The 16,271-nt window shown below is 41.7% G+C and overlaps 1 protein-coding gene across 1 annotated transcript in view; it reads right to left on the bottom strand.

Annotated features, from left to right (window-relative positions):
- Window positions 1–1,587: 1,587 nt before the first annotated feature.
- The window catches only part of RASEF (RAS and EF-hand domain containing), a 69,111-nt gene continuing 54,427 nt past the window's right edge, over window positions 1,588–16,271 (bottom strand). The window contains exons 13-17 of the mRNA XM_060014934.1: window positions 15,283–15,364; window positions 13,950–14,064; window positions 12,109–12,228; window positions 9,642–9,718; window positions 1,588–2,008 (exon numbers count right to left, since the gene is read on the bottom strand). Of these exons, the coding sequence (XP_059870917.1) occupies window positions 1,903–2,008; window positions 9,642–9,718; window positions 12,109–12,228; window positions 13,950–14,064; window positions 15,283–15,364 (500 nt within the window). The 3' untranslated portion in view covers window positions 1,588–1,902. The remainder of the gene's footprint in view (window positions 2,009–9,641; window positions 9,719–12,108; window positions 12,229–13,949; window positions 14,065–15,282; window positions 15,365–16,271) is intronic.

Below are 16,271 nucleotides of genomic sequence, written 5' to 3' on the forward strand. Positions count from 1 at the left end.
GAGGGATGTTTTTAGCTTATGTATTACAATAAATAAGAGCTATTATTTAAGTTTTTTCAGCAGGCTACTTGGGGCCTGGACCTATGAACAAAGGTAAGTTCAAGACTCTAGTTGGGAATAACTTAGCTGGTTCAGGCCACTGAAAACCAAAACCAAAAACCAAAGAGCATGCCTTGCTGACCCACCCTGGGGTCAGGTACTGACTCCTTTGGCTTTTGGAGACATTTCAGTGGGGAAGTCTGGGAGGCAGTACGGCTTCTAGGAGGGCAAAACCTATCAGGCTGTTGGTGAGGATGAGTCCCTAATCACCTGAAACAAAGGACTCTGAGTTACCTGTACCCTAACCACAATTCCTCTTCAAAAGAGGTGATTTTCCGAAACTACATGTAACATTTCTTTCACTGTTCATTATTTAAGGAGGAGAATGCTGGCAACCAGGGAGTTAGGGGATTTGTGTTTTTCTGGAGATTATACTCTTAAACCATGGGTAAACCATGGGGAGGTTTGAGCATGCATATTTTCATTCAGCAAAATGTTAAATCAATACTAGTGTATTTTTTGAGTGAGATACAATTCACATACCATAAAATTCACCATTTAAAGTATACAGTTTAGTGGGGTTTAGTATATTCACCAAGTTGTGCAACATTACCACAATATAATTCCAGAACATTCTCATCATCCCGCAAAGCAACCATAGCCCATTAGTAGTCACTCTCAATTCCTCCCTTTTACCAGCCCCTGGCAGTCTCTTGCTGGTGTTTTTTTTTTTAAGTGAAGTGTGACAACTTTCCTGGGCATTGTATTTTCAGTTGCATGTCGCTTTATATTTTTTCATTAGAATTTTTAACAGTGAATTCAAACCATTGACTTTATAAGTATTCTGAGATTAAAAAATACCCTCTTTTATATACAAACTATTTTTGTCCCCCAAAACACTTATTTTGTTTTCTTTCTTTATATATAAAAAATAGATTTTTCTGTCTCCACTGGAGCTTAAAACATTACCATTTTTTCTCAAATTCTGTTCTTGTACAAGAAGTGAGAAAAATTAATACCCCAATATTTTAAAAGTACAGACAGGGCTTCCGTGGTGGCGCAGTGGTTGAGAGTCCACCCGCCGATGCAGGGGACGCGGGTTTGTGCCCCGGTCCGGGAAGATCCCACATGCCATGGAGCGGCTGGGCCAGTGAGCCATGGCCGCTGAGCCTGCGCGTCCGGAGCCTGTGCTCCGCAAGGGGAGAGGCCACAACAGTGAGAGGCCCGCGTATGGCAAAAAAATAAATAAAAAAATAAAAATTAAAAGTACAGACAAGCAGAGTCCTTATTAACTGTGGGCCATCATGCTCTCCTTCTCACTCCTTAAAAGAGCTACAGAGCTGAGAGGGCCTAGGCCTGAAAGGCTATAAGCTGCTTGTTTACAGATGAGGAAATGGATGTAATGTGGGTTGGCAACACGTCTGAGACCACAAGGCTAGTTTACAGCAAAGCTAGGATGGTAACCCTCTTTTATTAGTTTGCTAGTATTGAATATTGGAAGTAAATGTCATAGGTTATTTACCACATGAACCTAATTACGTCAGTGAATTTCTTCTATAGCTCTGATCTGAGCATGTGCTTTTTTTTTTTTTAACCCCTTTAAAAACATTTACACACTATCTATTAAGACTTTGTAAGGATAAGACAGGTATATTTAACCAGGGGGCCCAAATCACTCATTGAAACATAGCAAAAAAGAGCCGAGGTTCTGGAGGGACCTGAGAGCACAGTTCAGATTTCCCACACTGTAACTCTCCATACGACAGGGCCTGTAGGACGTACCACTCCATGTAGGAAGCAGATAAGTCACGGACATTCAGTACTCTGGGAATGAAGGCTTCGTGGGCCAAGGATCTTTTGGATTTAACCATTGCAACAATTCTTCATCTGGGTTGACTTTTTGGAACTGGTCCCACTCAGATTGGTAATGGATTTGCTGTCATGCTCATCAGTTCTTTTTTTCACTTCCCTGGAGGGAGAGAGAGAGACACAGAGAGAAAGGAGATTACTGAGGTATAAAACTGAACCATAAACAACTCTCTGGAAATAAAAGAGCACTGCTGAGCACTTGCTGTGTGCCATCCAGACAGTGTTCTAAGTGCTTTGTAGGTGTTGACCTATTTAATCCTCACAACAACTATATGATTTTGTTGTGCCCCATTTTATGTGAGGAAAAAAAGGCAAAAAAAAGTTAAGAAATTTCCCTTAGGTTACACAGCTGGAGAAGTGGCCACACAGGTGGGCTCCAGTGCTCACATTCTCAGTACCAGGCCACACACTCATGCATGCGCGCGCGCACGCACGCACGCACACACACACACACACACGCCCAGGTGCCTATACACGTGCACACACTCACATGCACACACACAGACTATTCTTGCTCTCTCCTGTGGTTTTGCATGGCTTATAGTCTGCACACGCACAGGTCACTCCTTAGGACTCTGGAACCTGGCTCCCACCCCCAGCTAAGGCTTAACATTAACATTGACTTTATAACCATTCTGTAATTATACAAGATCGTGGAGATAACAACAGATGGTTAAAATCCAGAAAAAATGTCTTCCTTTTGCCTCTTCCTAAATTTCTTTTAGAAATAACTGCTAGAGGCAACACTGGACCAAAGATCTCCATGATCTTATGAAAGCCCCCTAGGGAAGTCTCCTATCCCTGGGGATGCTTGTGAAATACACACATCCTGAAGTCCCACCTTAGACAAGCTGAATGGCAAACTCTGTGAGTAAGGAGAGTGTGACAGCTTGTCCCCAAGACAACCCCCAAGAGTTCTGCCTCCGCTGTCAGTGTCTGGTGCCCCCCATTAAGTGGTGAAGCTTGTGTCACTCCCCCATGGTCAGCACCGGCTCTGTGACTGCTCAGACCAATAGAATGGCGAGGAAATGGTGTGCTAAAACTACCAAGCCGGGCATTAATAAGGCCTGACCATTTTGAGCTGCCATTTACGAAGCCCAGTGTTCCTCACTGGAGAGAGGGCAGCAGAGAGGTCCAGGGGGCTGAGATGCCACAGGGAGGAGCCCCCTGGCCGCAGACATCAGACCGAGCCACAGCAGTGTCCACGACCGCAAATGCATGAGACGCCCGAGGGAGAGCAGTCACGGACCCTCCAGTGAGATCCAGTCACTTCTGGTAATTTCAAAAAATAAAAAGTGGTCTTGTTCTAGGCGACTACATTTTGGGTGGCTTGTTACAAAGCAGTAGATCCTGGGAATTGGCATATTCCCAGCACAGCAACGCTGTTCAATAGAAATAGAATGTAATTCACGTATGTAATTTAAAATTCTTTAGCAGCCACAGTAAAAAATGTAAAGAGAAATAGGTGAAATTAATTTTATTAACATATATTATTTAACTCAGTACTACAAAAATATCATTTTAGCATGCTACCAATAAAAATATTAATGAGCTATTTTACAATTTTTTTAAACATCTTTATTGGAGTATAATTGCTTTACAATGGTGTGTTAGTTTCTGCTTTACAACAAAATGAATCAGTTATATATATACATATGTTCCCATTATCTCTTCCCTCTTGCGTCTCCCTCCCTCCCATCCTCCCTATCCCACCCCTCCAGGCGGTCACAAAGCACCGAGCTGATCCCCCTGTGCTATGCGGCTGCTTCCCACTAGCTATCTATCTTACGTTTGGTAGTGTATATATGTCCATGCCTCTCTCTCGCTTTGTCACAGCTTACCCTTCCCCCTCCCCACATCCTCAAGTCCATTCTCTAGTAGGTCTGTGTCTTTATTCCTGTCTTACCCCTAGGTTCTTCATGACATTTTTTTTCTTAAATTCCATATACATGTGTTAGCATACAGTATTTGTCTCTCTCTTTGTGACTTACTTCACTCTGTATGACAGACTCTAGGTCTATCCACCTCATTACAAATAGCTCAATTTCGTTTCTTTTTATGGCTGAGTAATATTCCATTGTATATATGTGCCACATCTTCTTTATCCATTCATCCAATGATGGGCACTTAGGTTGTTTCCATCTCCGGGCTATTGTAAATAGAGCTGCAATGAACATTTTGGTACATGACTCTTTTTGAATTATGATTTTCTCAGGGTATAGGCCCAGTAGTGGGATTGCTGGGTCATATGGTAGTTCTATTTGTAGTTTTTTAAGGAACCTCCATACTGTTCTCCACAGTGGCTGTACCAATTCACATTCCCACCAACAGTGCAAGAGGGTTCCCTTTTCTCCACACCCTCTCCAGCATTTATTGTTTCTAGATTTTTTGATGATGGCCACTCTGACTGGTGTGAGATGATATCTCATTGTAGTTTTGATTTGCGTTTCTCTAATGATTAGTGATGTTGAGCATTCTTTCATGTGTTTGTTGGCAGTCTGTATATCTTCTTTGGAGAAATGTCTATTTAGGTCTTCTGCCCATTTTTGGATTGGATTGTTTGTTTTTTTGTTATTAAGCTGCATGAGCTGCTTATAAATTTTGGAGATTAATCCTTTGTCAGTTGCTTCATTTGCAAATATTTTCTCCCATTCTGAGGGTTGTCTTTTGGTCTTGTTTATGGCTTCCTTTGCTGTGCAAAAGCTTTGAAGTTTCATTAGGTCAAATAAAAAAAATTTGTTTATTTTTGTTTTTATTTCCATTTCTCTAGGAGGTGGGTCAAAAAGGATCTTGCTGTGATTTATGTCACAGAGTGTCCTGCCTATGTTTTCCTCTAAGAGTTTGATAGTTTCTGGCCTTACATTTAGGTCTTTAATCCATTTTGAGCTTATTTTCGTGTATGGTGTTAGGGAGTGATCTAATTTCATACTTTTAGATGTACCTGTCCAGTTTTCCCAGCACCACTTATTGAAGAGGCTGTCCTTTCTCCACTGTACATTCCTGCCTCCTTTATCAAAGATAAGGTGACCATATGTGCATGGGTTTATCTCTGGGCTTTCTATCCTGTTCCATTGATCTATATTTCTGTTTTTGTGCCAGTACCATACTGTCTTGATTACTGTAACTTTGTAGTATAGTCTGAATACAATTTTTATACTGTCTTCAAAACCCAGTATTTATTTAATACATCCAGCACATCTCAGCTTGGATTAGCCACACTTCAGGTGGCTAGTGGCTACTAAACTGGTCAGCACAGCCCCAAAAGGAGCTGATATGTGCTAACCTTTGAAAACCACTGCACTGTGAGTAGGAAACAAAAGGGTAACTGGTTCTTGCTGGAGACTAGTTAATAAATGCTATGTTACATGTTTTCACATAGTCCTTATTTAATACACACAACACACACACATGCTGACAGGTAACAAGTGAGCATCAATGTCTTCCCTTCACAGATAAGAAATAAAGACTCAGGAAAAGAAGGAGGATACACAGTTCAACCCCATAACACCCTGTAAGACTTGGTTCAGACTTCTGACCTCCAGAACTATTATTTTTATTGCTTAAAGCACTAGGCTAGTAGGAATCTGTTACAGTGACAATATAAAACTAATACAAACTCCCAAATGCAAAATCTTGACCATTTGGTCATTCAACAAATGTCCGATTTATGCCAAACTCTGGGCTCCTCAACCAGTGAGCTTTTTTTTTTAATTGTAAATTTTTTTTTTTTTTTTTAAATTTGGCTGTGCCGGGTCTTAGTTGTGGCACACGGGATCTTCCTTGTGGCATAGGGGATCTTTAGTTGCAGCATGCAGGATGTTTTTAGTTGCAGCATGCAGGATCTTTAGTTGTGGCATGCGGGATCTAGTTCCCTGATCAGGGATCGAACCTGGGCCCCCGGAATTGGGAGTATGGAGTATTAACCACTGGACTACCAGGGAAGTCCCTCTCAACTAGTGAGCTTTGAGAGAAAGCCAGATGTCTTCTAAATAAATCATTACCAGGTCCCCGAGAGCCGCTAACACACAAGCACAGTGGAGCCGACCTCTTGGTGGGATAGGAATTCACTGTCATTTAATGAGGAAGAGAGATTCCAGGTGCAGGGAATAGCATGTATAGAGGCAAAGAGGCATAAAAGAACTTGGCTATGACCGGAAGCAAAGTTTGCTGTGTCTATAGATTATCATTCATTTGGGAAGCAAGATAAGAGATGCAAATAGAAAGGTAGGTGAACTGGGCTCTGGGGGACCATTAGCCACTTGCTAAGGAGGCTGGACTCTATGCTGTAGGTAGGGCACCAATGTGGGGTGCAAGCAAGAAGGTCTTAATTGGATTTTTATTTACAGAGATTACCCTGATTACAGGGTGGAAGATGAACTGATGCTGGAGAAACTCTGAGGCAGAAACTTAGGTCCCTCCTGCACTAAACGGGGTAGGAAATTTTGAAGCCTGAAGCAGAACAGGGTGGGGGCGGGGAGGGATTGAAGGAAGATTGCAGAGAGGTCACTGAATCAGTAGGGCCCCAGAACCCACTAGAGGCAGATGATGAAGAAAGAGGAAGGAGTCAAGACTGACTCTAGGTTACTCTTTTTCAATTATAATGTTAGTAGTTTCCTGAGAACCGGAGTATAGAATAAGGAACAATTTTAAAGAAAAATGAACACATTAGGGTTTAGATATGTTGGATCAGTCATGCCTATGGAATTTTCATTTGTTGGTGGGTGGGAATATAGTTGTGGAATTTTAAAAAAAGATGGGAGTTAAAAATACAGAAATTAGAAGTCACCTTCTAGACACAGTTCTAGAAACCATGGTGGTGGAAGACATTAGGTAGAGAGAGAAAGAGTAAGAGGAAGAGAGTGCAGAATAGAATCCTGAGATTACCAACATTTAAAAGGCAAGCCAGAGATTCAGAGTAGTGAAAAGTCCCAATTTTGCCATTTAGTACTGTGTCACTTTGAGCAAGCTGATGAAGCATTCTAATTTTCAATTTTCTTATCTGTACAATGGGTTTAGTAAACATAGCATCTTCACAAGACAACTCACATCTCTCCCTTCTGGAAAGTCTAAAAGGCCTCTGTAAATTACATATCATATGGCTGCCTGGTCATGTATTTTGTTTTCTTTTTTTTCTCTAATGTTAAATTGCACAGCCTATCTTACATAACCTGATATCTCTACAGGGCTTTCATACTGAGCAGAAATGATAATAATGCAGACATTACTGAACACTGAAAGCAAATATTAAGGGAGAAAAAATAGGTACCCATATTGTTCACCTGGCCTTCAGTTTCTTTAATCTACCAAAGATGCAAGCATCTCCCACTTTAAGGAAATCAGGAAGATATAATTCCAAACATCTAAAACAGGTTTAAGGCTGGGAAAATTAAATTACCTCACCCCAAACTGCCATGTACTTAACAACTGCATTTTAAATGACTCAATCTTATGGACAGATTTATCCTCAATGGGGTCAGCAATGGCGCTGAACTGATACATCAGCCCGAGCTTTTCGTGTTTTTCTCGAATTTTAGGCCATTGACCAGTTTAATGCCTGTTGTACTTGAATCTATTGAAAAATGTTTAAAGCCTGTGGCTCTAGTGATGGCAGATTTACTTACCAGTGGACAATGGTTGGAATGAATGTCTATCAGCCCTACAGGGAAACTGCATTTCTAGGAGAAACTTTTCCTGGGATAGACAGGGTTTTCCAAGAAAAAGCAGAGGAGTTCAGGTTGTTAACCAAACATTTATGGCCTTCCTTCAAAAACAAATACTGTTTCAGACAGTGCAAACCCATAAACTGTTCTAGTTCAAGTTTTATGACATAACATGGTTTGAAGGGGAGTTACTATTATACATAACATTCTGAAAGCTGTAAAACTTTTTAAAGTGGTAATTTCACTTGCGGAAACGATACCATTTTTATTTAAGACTTGGGTATTTTGACAAGCAATCTGATGACACAGTATAAAGCAAATTAAAGTCTTTACATGTTTGGTTTATTTATAATTTTCCTGTTTAACACATTGTTAACATAACAAACCTAGAGGCCTCAAACCAGCCCATAATGCAATAGCAACAATTTAAAAAGCTCCTTGATAAGTGATTCACAAGAAGTGACCTTGTTATCAGAATGCTCCTGCACACAGGTTTTTTTTTTTTTTTTGCGGTACGCAGGCCTCTCACTGCTGTGGCCTCTCCCATTGCAGAGCACAGGCTCCGGACGCACAGGCTCAGCGGCCGTGGCTCACGGGCCCAGCCGCTCCGCGGCATGTGGGATCTTCCCGGACCGGGGCACAAACCCGTGTCCCCTGCATCGGCAGGCGTACTCTCAACCACTGCGCCACCAGGGAAGCCCCACACAGGTGTTTTAAGTAAAGAAGCTACACTGTAAACAGGGAGGCTGCTGGGCTGACCCAACATGCCAGCTGGAGCACCAGGGGAAAAGGCTGTCGTCGGCTCTCCTATCTTTATGATATAATAAAGAGGATCGATTCTGCACTCTGGGTGTGACCGGGGCAATTTGGAGTCATTTAACTGTAATATGACCCCACAAGACAATTCCGCGTTAAATAGTGATTATGTTATTCAGTAGAGTCCAAGCTATTATTATATATGGAATCATAGACTGTCAGAACTAGAAGGGGCCTTAGGGATCATTTTCTTTAGCCCCTTCCCTCATTGTACAGATTAGAGATGCCTAAAGGAAGACAGGGACTTAGTCAAGACTCCACAGCTGTTCGGGGTAGATTTAAGGTTGGACTTTGAGCTTCCTGACACTACAGTCCTCCAATGTGCTGGGCAGAAGCCAGCAGCCATGCGGAGGACCTGGCCTGCAGCATCCTTTCCTGCTCAGCCCAGGCAGCAATTCAGCACTCCCTGCCTGAAGCTAAGGTAGCACGGAGCCCCTTACTGTACTAAAGTTAAGATTCTTATAAAATCAGAATCTCACAAATGATCTCACAAATCTCTACTTGCCTAAAATTATGTTTTTGCTTTGTCAGCAATTAAGGATCATTGGCTGGATTTTGTTAATGCACATTTTTATATTTTTTCTTTCTTTTTTGGGGGCGTATTGAATCCCTTTAGATCAGCAAAGAATCATTTCTTCATCTGTGGCAGAAAACTAGGCAGAAGTAGTAAATCCAGCAGAAAACATTGTTATTTCCTAAGAATACTGCAAGGATTAAAATACAGTTAAAACCAAGTTCCTCAATGATGCAATTTTCATTCTAATCCACATCCCAAAATGTTATATATTATTAACACCATTGCCTTAGCTTAATAATTACCTGGGTTAAATAATGTAAACAAAGTGCTTCCAACTGGCATGATATACAGTTTGTTTTGTTGAGTTCTTTTACCTTGGAAAATGTCATAATATAATAGATAGTTATATTCATAATAGTCTCCTGTGTTTAAAGTCTGGTTCCTAGAAGTGATTCACACACGTCAACTATTAGCTTTGTGGGCACATTTTGCAGAAATGTCAGTGACACCTCAGATGCACCTGCTTTGTTTGGCAGTAGAGGTATTTTGCCAATGTTCACAGTGAACAAGCAGCATACCAGTTTTTTATAAAAACTATGTTTGTTTCTCCAGCCACTACTGAAAGACAAGAGTGTTTTCCCATGTAGATTCACATTATGGTCAAGAAATTTGACACATACAACAGCTAAGTGAAAATTCAATCCTACATCCAGTTTTCCAAATATAAGGCAAAACTTTACCGAGTAAGGTGGAGAACAGCTTCCACTATATTCGAACCATCTTTGGCGCTTGTTTCACAAAATAATGCCCCATAGGTCTGTAAAAAACATATATATACCATTAAATGAAGGCTTTGATTAGGTTTCCTGGAATGTTCGCTTTTAAAACCAATAAAATAAAATAAAAATATTGCCCTGTTGAGTATGCTAAAACTAATAGTTAAGAAATTGGATTGAGTTTCAAGACTTTAAAAAAAAAAAACAGGTTTGAGCCTACTTATTCCAGGAACAGTTCCTAGTCAGAGATTTTTATTTTGCATCCAAAAAAAAAATCCCACAATACAAAATTTCTCTATCAAATAATGTTCTCTATCAAATAATTTGAGAGAGAGAAAAATGATAGCTTAAGGTAACCACTTAGGAATTAAATGTCCATCAAAAATATGTCTCCTTTTGGCTGGCAGCTAACACACATCCCACCCCCCCTTCAATCTATCATCTTTTCCTATCAAGATTCAGCAGCCTCTGTGTTGCTAAAACCAATGGACATTTTCTAGTCTATTACTTAACCTCCCAGTGGTTATACATACAATCACTGATCATATCACTCTCCTGCTTCAGACCTTTCGATGCTTCCCATTCCTCTCAAGCAATGTTGGAATGCTTACCTGGCCGACAAGGCCTAGCTTGTACGTGGCCCCAGCCAACCTCCCAGTTTTACCTGCCACCACTCTCCCTCACTCACAGTGCTCATGTTACCCTGGCCGTCCCTCTATTTCCCCAACACTCCAAATTTCCTCCCACCTCAGGACCTTTTCACCTGCTGTTACCACTACCTAGGTTATCCTGTATCCCTAGTAACTCTTTCCCCAGGCTGACTTTTACCTACCTTCTAGATTTTTAGGTAATCCTCCCTTGAAGTTAAGATTAAGTGTTTTCTAACTCTGAAAAGTTGGTATTAGGTCTTCCTACTGTAAAACCTCTTGAGGCATGTATTTTTCCAGCATAGCACTTGCCGCAGATGTAAATGATGAGGTTATTTTTGGGTGTCTTTGTCTAACAGCTGGAGACAGTTTCCTTTAGGAAAGGAGAATTATGTGCGCTGTGGGGCTGGGTGTGGGCAACACAGTCCTGTGTGGGATACGGGCAAGATGTGATGGGTGCTCTGGAGCAGGGAGAGCAGGAAGAACCAAACAATGGGGAAAGACTACCGTGAAACCTTTACCCATGAGCCCCCAAATCCATAGAAAATCTAAAAAATACCCCAAATGAATGTATTTCTAGTAGAAATGGGTAGTGCTGCTGCTGAATTTCATAGCCAGGATGTTATAGGGTGAAATAGAGATGGCCTTTGAGGATGCAGGAGGGTGGAGGACATGAGATGCATAATAAATAAGCAAACCTTGGGAAATCTGAGAAACTGGGGGGGAGGGAATAAAATTAGCATGTGGCCAGGAATTATGAGCTCTCTAGGGGAATATGTGGATTTCGTGGGTTTAACATCTGTCTTCCCCAGACAGTAAACTACGTGAGGACAAGGACGGTTTCCTTTGTTCTCTACCCTTTGCTCGGCTCACAATGAAGTGCTTTTTCACATGGTGGATACAATTAAATACGTGTTGAATGGATCTCTTCTATATTTTACTGCCTAGTTTTGATGTTTATCATATTTGGCTCACAGTTCTAAAATTTAAAACAAGAAACAATTCCAACTTAGAATAGTGGAATGGAAACTTCTTTTTAAAGTTCACATGTATATGTTATAGAGCAGTCCTTTCAAGCTGATGACAGACAACAATGATAGCGATGTCAGATCGGACTGTTATGATAAGAACTTCATATTTGACCTAAGGAGCATCTGGTTCCTTATTTGGGTAAGACAAGTCATAAGACGGCCACATAGCATTCTGACCCAATGATAATAATGAGAGAATAAACACTGCCCACAGTAATAATCTGGACAGAAATGAGGTCCATCCTTTGTACAAATGCATAGCCAAAAATAATTTTATACTATTCCAACTGACTACAAATCGTAGAGGAAAGAATGAGTCTTCCAATTCTCTTCACCCCTTTACCCAGATGACACACTGCACCATCTGCTGCCCCTTGGCACAGTGACCCTCTGGAACCAAACCCATCTTTTCAAAACAGGACACCCATTCTTCTTCCTCTACCTAGGTTCCAGGACTAGAGAAGGATTCCAGGAACTGGGGAAGAGTGAGGAGGAAGACACAATAATTTTGCATCCTCTTTCTCAGTGGTACTCAGTGGGGGAAAATGATCATGTGATTGTTTTACCTCCACAAGGGATTTAACTCTTGGAATAATTATTTACATTCATGGGACGGATAGGGGCCACTGGGAGTTCTGCCTGTATAGGGACAGAAGACTTATCAAACAGAGTGGAGTTTGTCAAACAGCCTCTTCAGCAAATGTAGACAGAAGTGAAAGGTCCCTCCCAATTTGGACCCACTCTTACTCTTACCATGGCCAGTTTTTCTCCAAAGTACCCTGGGACACATTTTTGTCCTTCCGCTTCAGCAGCATCACGAAGATCAGCCTTGTTTCCTACCAACATGATAGGAATGCTGTTATGGGCTGCATCCTACCATGAAGAAAAGAAAGAAATTGTGCATACATGAAACATTGGGCAAGTTATGAGGTTGATGATGACAACAGCTACCCTTTCTGAATGCCCCTTTGCGCCACATGATGTACAGACAATATCTTTAAACCTCAAAATATCTCTAAAAGGAGCCAAACCTTCTCCCATTTCCAGATCAGAACACTGAAATTCAGAGAGGTTAAATAAGATGTTGTAAGGGCCAGGGGTGGTCCAAACTGACTCCATCACCCTTGCCACTATACAAACTAATACCAAACTCAAGAGGCGCGACCCCAGAATTACATTTGGCTGTAGTGCCCACATAATTTTCTATAATTTTCACTCAAACAGTGGTGATTACAAGTCAACTTCATTATCGCAGGTACAAAACACACAAATATTCCCTCAGCTATAATGGGACAAAAATGGGGTCTCAGAGTTCCACACTTGCTGCTATCTGGCTTACAACAAAAGCAAAATCAGAAGGCCCTAAATGTCAACACTTTTCTTGTGAAGAGCCAAGGAGCAGTCATTCAAACTAACAGATTCTCAGGATAATGCTCCCCAAATCAGCATATGCATACTGTTGCACTGTCTGTCCCGGCATTCATAGAGGAGCTGGCTGGCAGAATGTAAGATGTGAGAGGCAGAGTTAAGTTTGAGACTCTGTCCCTCCCACCACCTGGCCACTCGCCGGCTGCATGAAATCAGGCAGTCTCTTCCTGTTTCTGCCTCCATTTCCCTATCTGTAAAACGAAGGGGGCAGTAAGGACACATCCCCCTGAGCAGGCTATGAGAATAGAAGACAACCTGACTAGAAAAACAGGTTTATAGCTCCTAAACAAGCGAAGCAGCAGCCCTCACTGAGAAATGACTCTTCGTGGTGCCTAAAAACATCCAGGCGCTCATCCACTTTGGTACCACACCTGATACAGCATCAAGAAATGAGCCTCAAAAACAATGAAATTATGCCACTTCACTGCCTTTTGGACTCGTTTCTGATGTCATTATTGTATTGTGGTTCCTCTGTACACAATGAGTGATTTTTCTCTTGCTTTCAACATTTTCTCTTTGTTTTGACTTTTAGCAATTCAACCATGATGTGTCTAGGTATGGATTCTTTTTTTTTTTTAACATCTTTATTGGAGTATAATTGCTTTACAATGTTGTGTTAGTTTCTGCTGTATAACAAAGTCAGCAAATAATTATAGAGTCAGAAAAACCATCCTTTAAAAATGAAGACAGGGCTTCCCTGGTGGCGCAGTGGTTGAGAGTCCGCCTGCCGATGCAGGGGACACGGTCCGGTCCGGGAAGATCCCACGTGCCGCGGAGCGGCTGGGCCCGTGAGCCATGGCTGCTGAGCCTGGGCGTCCGGAGCCTGTGCTCCACAGCAGGAGAGGCCACAGCAGTGAGAGGCCCGCTTACCGCAAAAAAAAAAAAAAAAAAAAAGAAAACTCAGGAGTTCCCCGCCCCCCTTCCCCACCCCAGAAGCTCACTTTAGTAGTGTCCTTAGCTCTGTGGGAACTTGCCCAGCTACTGAGGAGGAGACCAGTACTGCCAAGTGCCATTGGGAACCCCACTTCTCACATCCACTTCTTCCTGAGAGCCTGGATCAGTGGCTCGTAGTTGAGTTCGTTTTGACAAAGAAGAGAAACAGCATTTCCCGAGACAGCCTGTAGCTCTCCTATGTAATTTTTTGGTTCTCTGTTTTGAATTCTTACCTCAATCATATCTACCCATTCTCGTACATTAAGAAAGCTTTTCTCACACGTAACGTCATACAGCAGCAAAACACCATCTGCTCTTCTGAAATAAGACTTGGCAATACTTCTGAATCTGGAAAAGAGAATAGCACGTAATTGTTCTAATCAGTCAGTCAGTTTGGTGCTGCCTCATTCTTCATCTCCTTTATGCTCACTTTTTTCCCTCACCTTTTAAAACAAGCCCCAATTGAGGAGAATCTAATGGCAACCTATTACTGTGAAATAGTCATCCCCGAGGCCTAGAATGACCTGGTGAAAGGTAACAGAATAAGAATCTGGGCTAGTGATTTAGAAAAGCCAATCATTTTCTCCACCAAATAATCCCAAGAAAGTCTACATACCCCAGAGCATAGCCAGGACAAGGTTGAGATCGTAATTTCTAAAAATTTCAGCCTCAGCAACACACTACCAGAACCCAGCTGTGGGACACAGAAGGGTGTGTGTGAAGGATGGAAGGAGAGGCACATCAGAGAAAAATTATTTTTTGGCTGGTGGGTAGGGAGTATTGTGGGTGGGTGGTAGAAGAACTAACCATGTGGAACACCACAGGACACACACACAGGGTGTTGGGGGCTCACCAGGGGAAGAGCGCACCTCACACCCTATCTGTCCTAAACCAAGTGCAGTATCTTACAGGATCTTAAATAGCTATGTTAACCACACATATCTTTCAAATGCTGCTAGAAAATATGAGCTCCATGTGGGCAGGTGTCTGTGTCCACCTGTTCACCGTTGAATCTGAACACCCTGAATGGTGCCTGGTTACAGAGGTCGGCAGGTACCCCCATACTTGTTTGGTGCACAATCGGATACAGTCTGTTCCGTAAGAGTTAGATATGATTAAAACCTATGCTTGATGCTCTGGCCATCAGCAGTGAAAGAAAGACAGGGTACTGTCTGTGGCCAGATGCGAGTCTGCTATTTATCAATGGTCTGTGTCCCTGCCCTTGAACCGGGGAACTGACAGGTCCTCCTCTCCATCTTCTGTGGTGCCCCAGCTATGCAGCTCCTCACACTGTTGCCACGTTCAGGAATGCCGCCTCACCGAAATTTTCTCTTTAGGATAGGGCATTCTCTTTTTCTCAGTGGCTCACCAATTCAAAGGAAGCTTAAAGATCCTCTTCACACGACTGATGGATCAGCGAAGGAGGAAAGGATGTGGGAAAAAACAAGCATTCTTGAAATTCTAACGTGCTCGATCAGAATTATATGAGTACAAAACCCACCAAGTATCCTACAAGGCTTGTCTGTGCAACTCAGCAGAATCCAAAGTATTATGGAAAGCACTTGCCTCTCCTGGCCAGCGGTATCCCAGAGCTGCAGTACTGTTCGCTGTCCGTCTACAATGAGAGTTTTCATTTGAAAATCAACTCCTGAAAAGGAATATAAGAGAACATGGAGAACACGATGTAAATAATTCCATTGGTATTTACTTTCAAGCCCTCTTTAGGATGAGACAAAAGCCAATAAGCCAAAGTTTGGCAAGACGGAGAGGAATGAACCTGGCCTTCAAGGACAGTGACCTTCCATACTAATTATAAGTCAGACCACACAAGTGCGTGCAGATGCTTATTGCAGGTTGGCTGACTCGGGGAAGGATTTAATCTATGGACAAAAGGAAAATCTATGTTTTATGTGTACACATAATTAGATGGACTCAGTTATATCTGTGTGTGTGCATGCACATAAATGTGCCTATGTATATATACAGGTATATACATGTGTGTATGTATATATGTGTGTGTGTGTATATATATATATATATATATATATATAAAAGTACATGTATACGATGTATATATATGCCAGGCTCTCTAGGAACTGAACCAAATATTGTAGGCTTTTTATGAATCAAATTGAAGTGAACCTTCAGCTTTGTTATCTTGAAAGGTGTAACAGAGAACCATAAATTTAGAAAGACATCCATTGTGAAGAAGATAATCTGTTCTAAGGTTTCTGGTTATCAAAATAAGAACTCTTTAGATAAGGAAGAAAAGTAAATGATAATTTGCATATCTTCTTTCAATTCCTTTTACTGATTACTGTGCAAATTTGGGAAATGAGGACACTATTTTTTCCTTGTTCTGAGAGGTATTACTCATGTATTCCGTTGTGAAGGAGGGGAGGGAACATACACCTGGCTATGATTTTGACCTTAATGCCAAACTGGCTATCGGTAAGCTCACTTTATCAACATCAAATGACACCTGATCAGAAAGGCTTTCCCTGGGCACCCTGTGTAAAAGTGCACCTCTCCCCAGTCTCATGTTTTAAAATGTG

The sequence above is a fragment of the Delphinus delphis genome, chromosome 6 (assembly GCF_949987515.2).
Source record: "Delphinus delphis chromosome 6, mDelDel1.2, whole genome shotgun sequence".
NCBI classification, from domain to species: domain Eukaryota; kingdom Metazoa; phylum Chordata; class Mammalia; order Artiodactyla; family Delphinidae; genus Delphinus; species Delphinus delphis.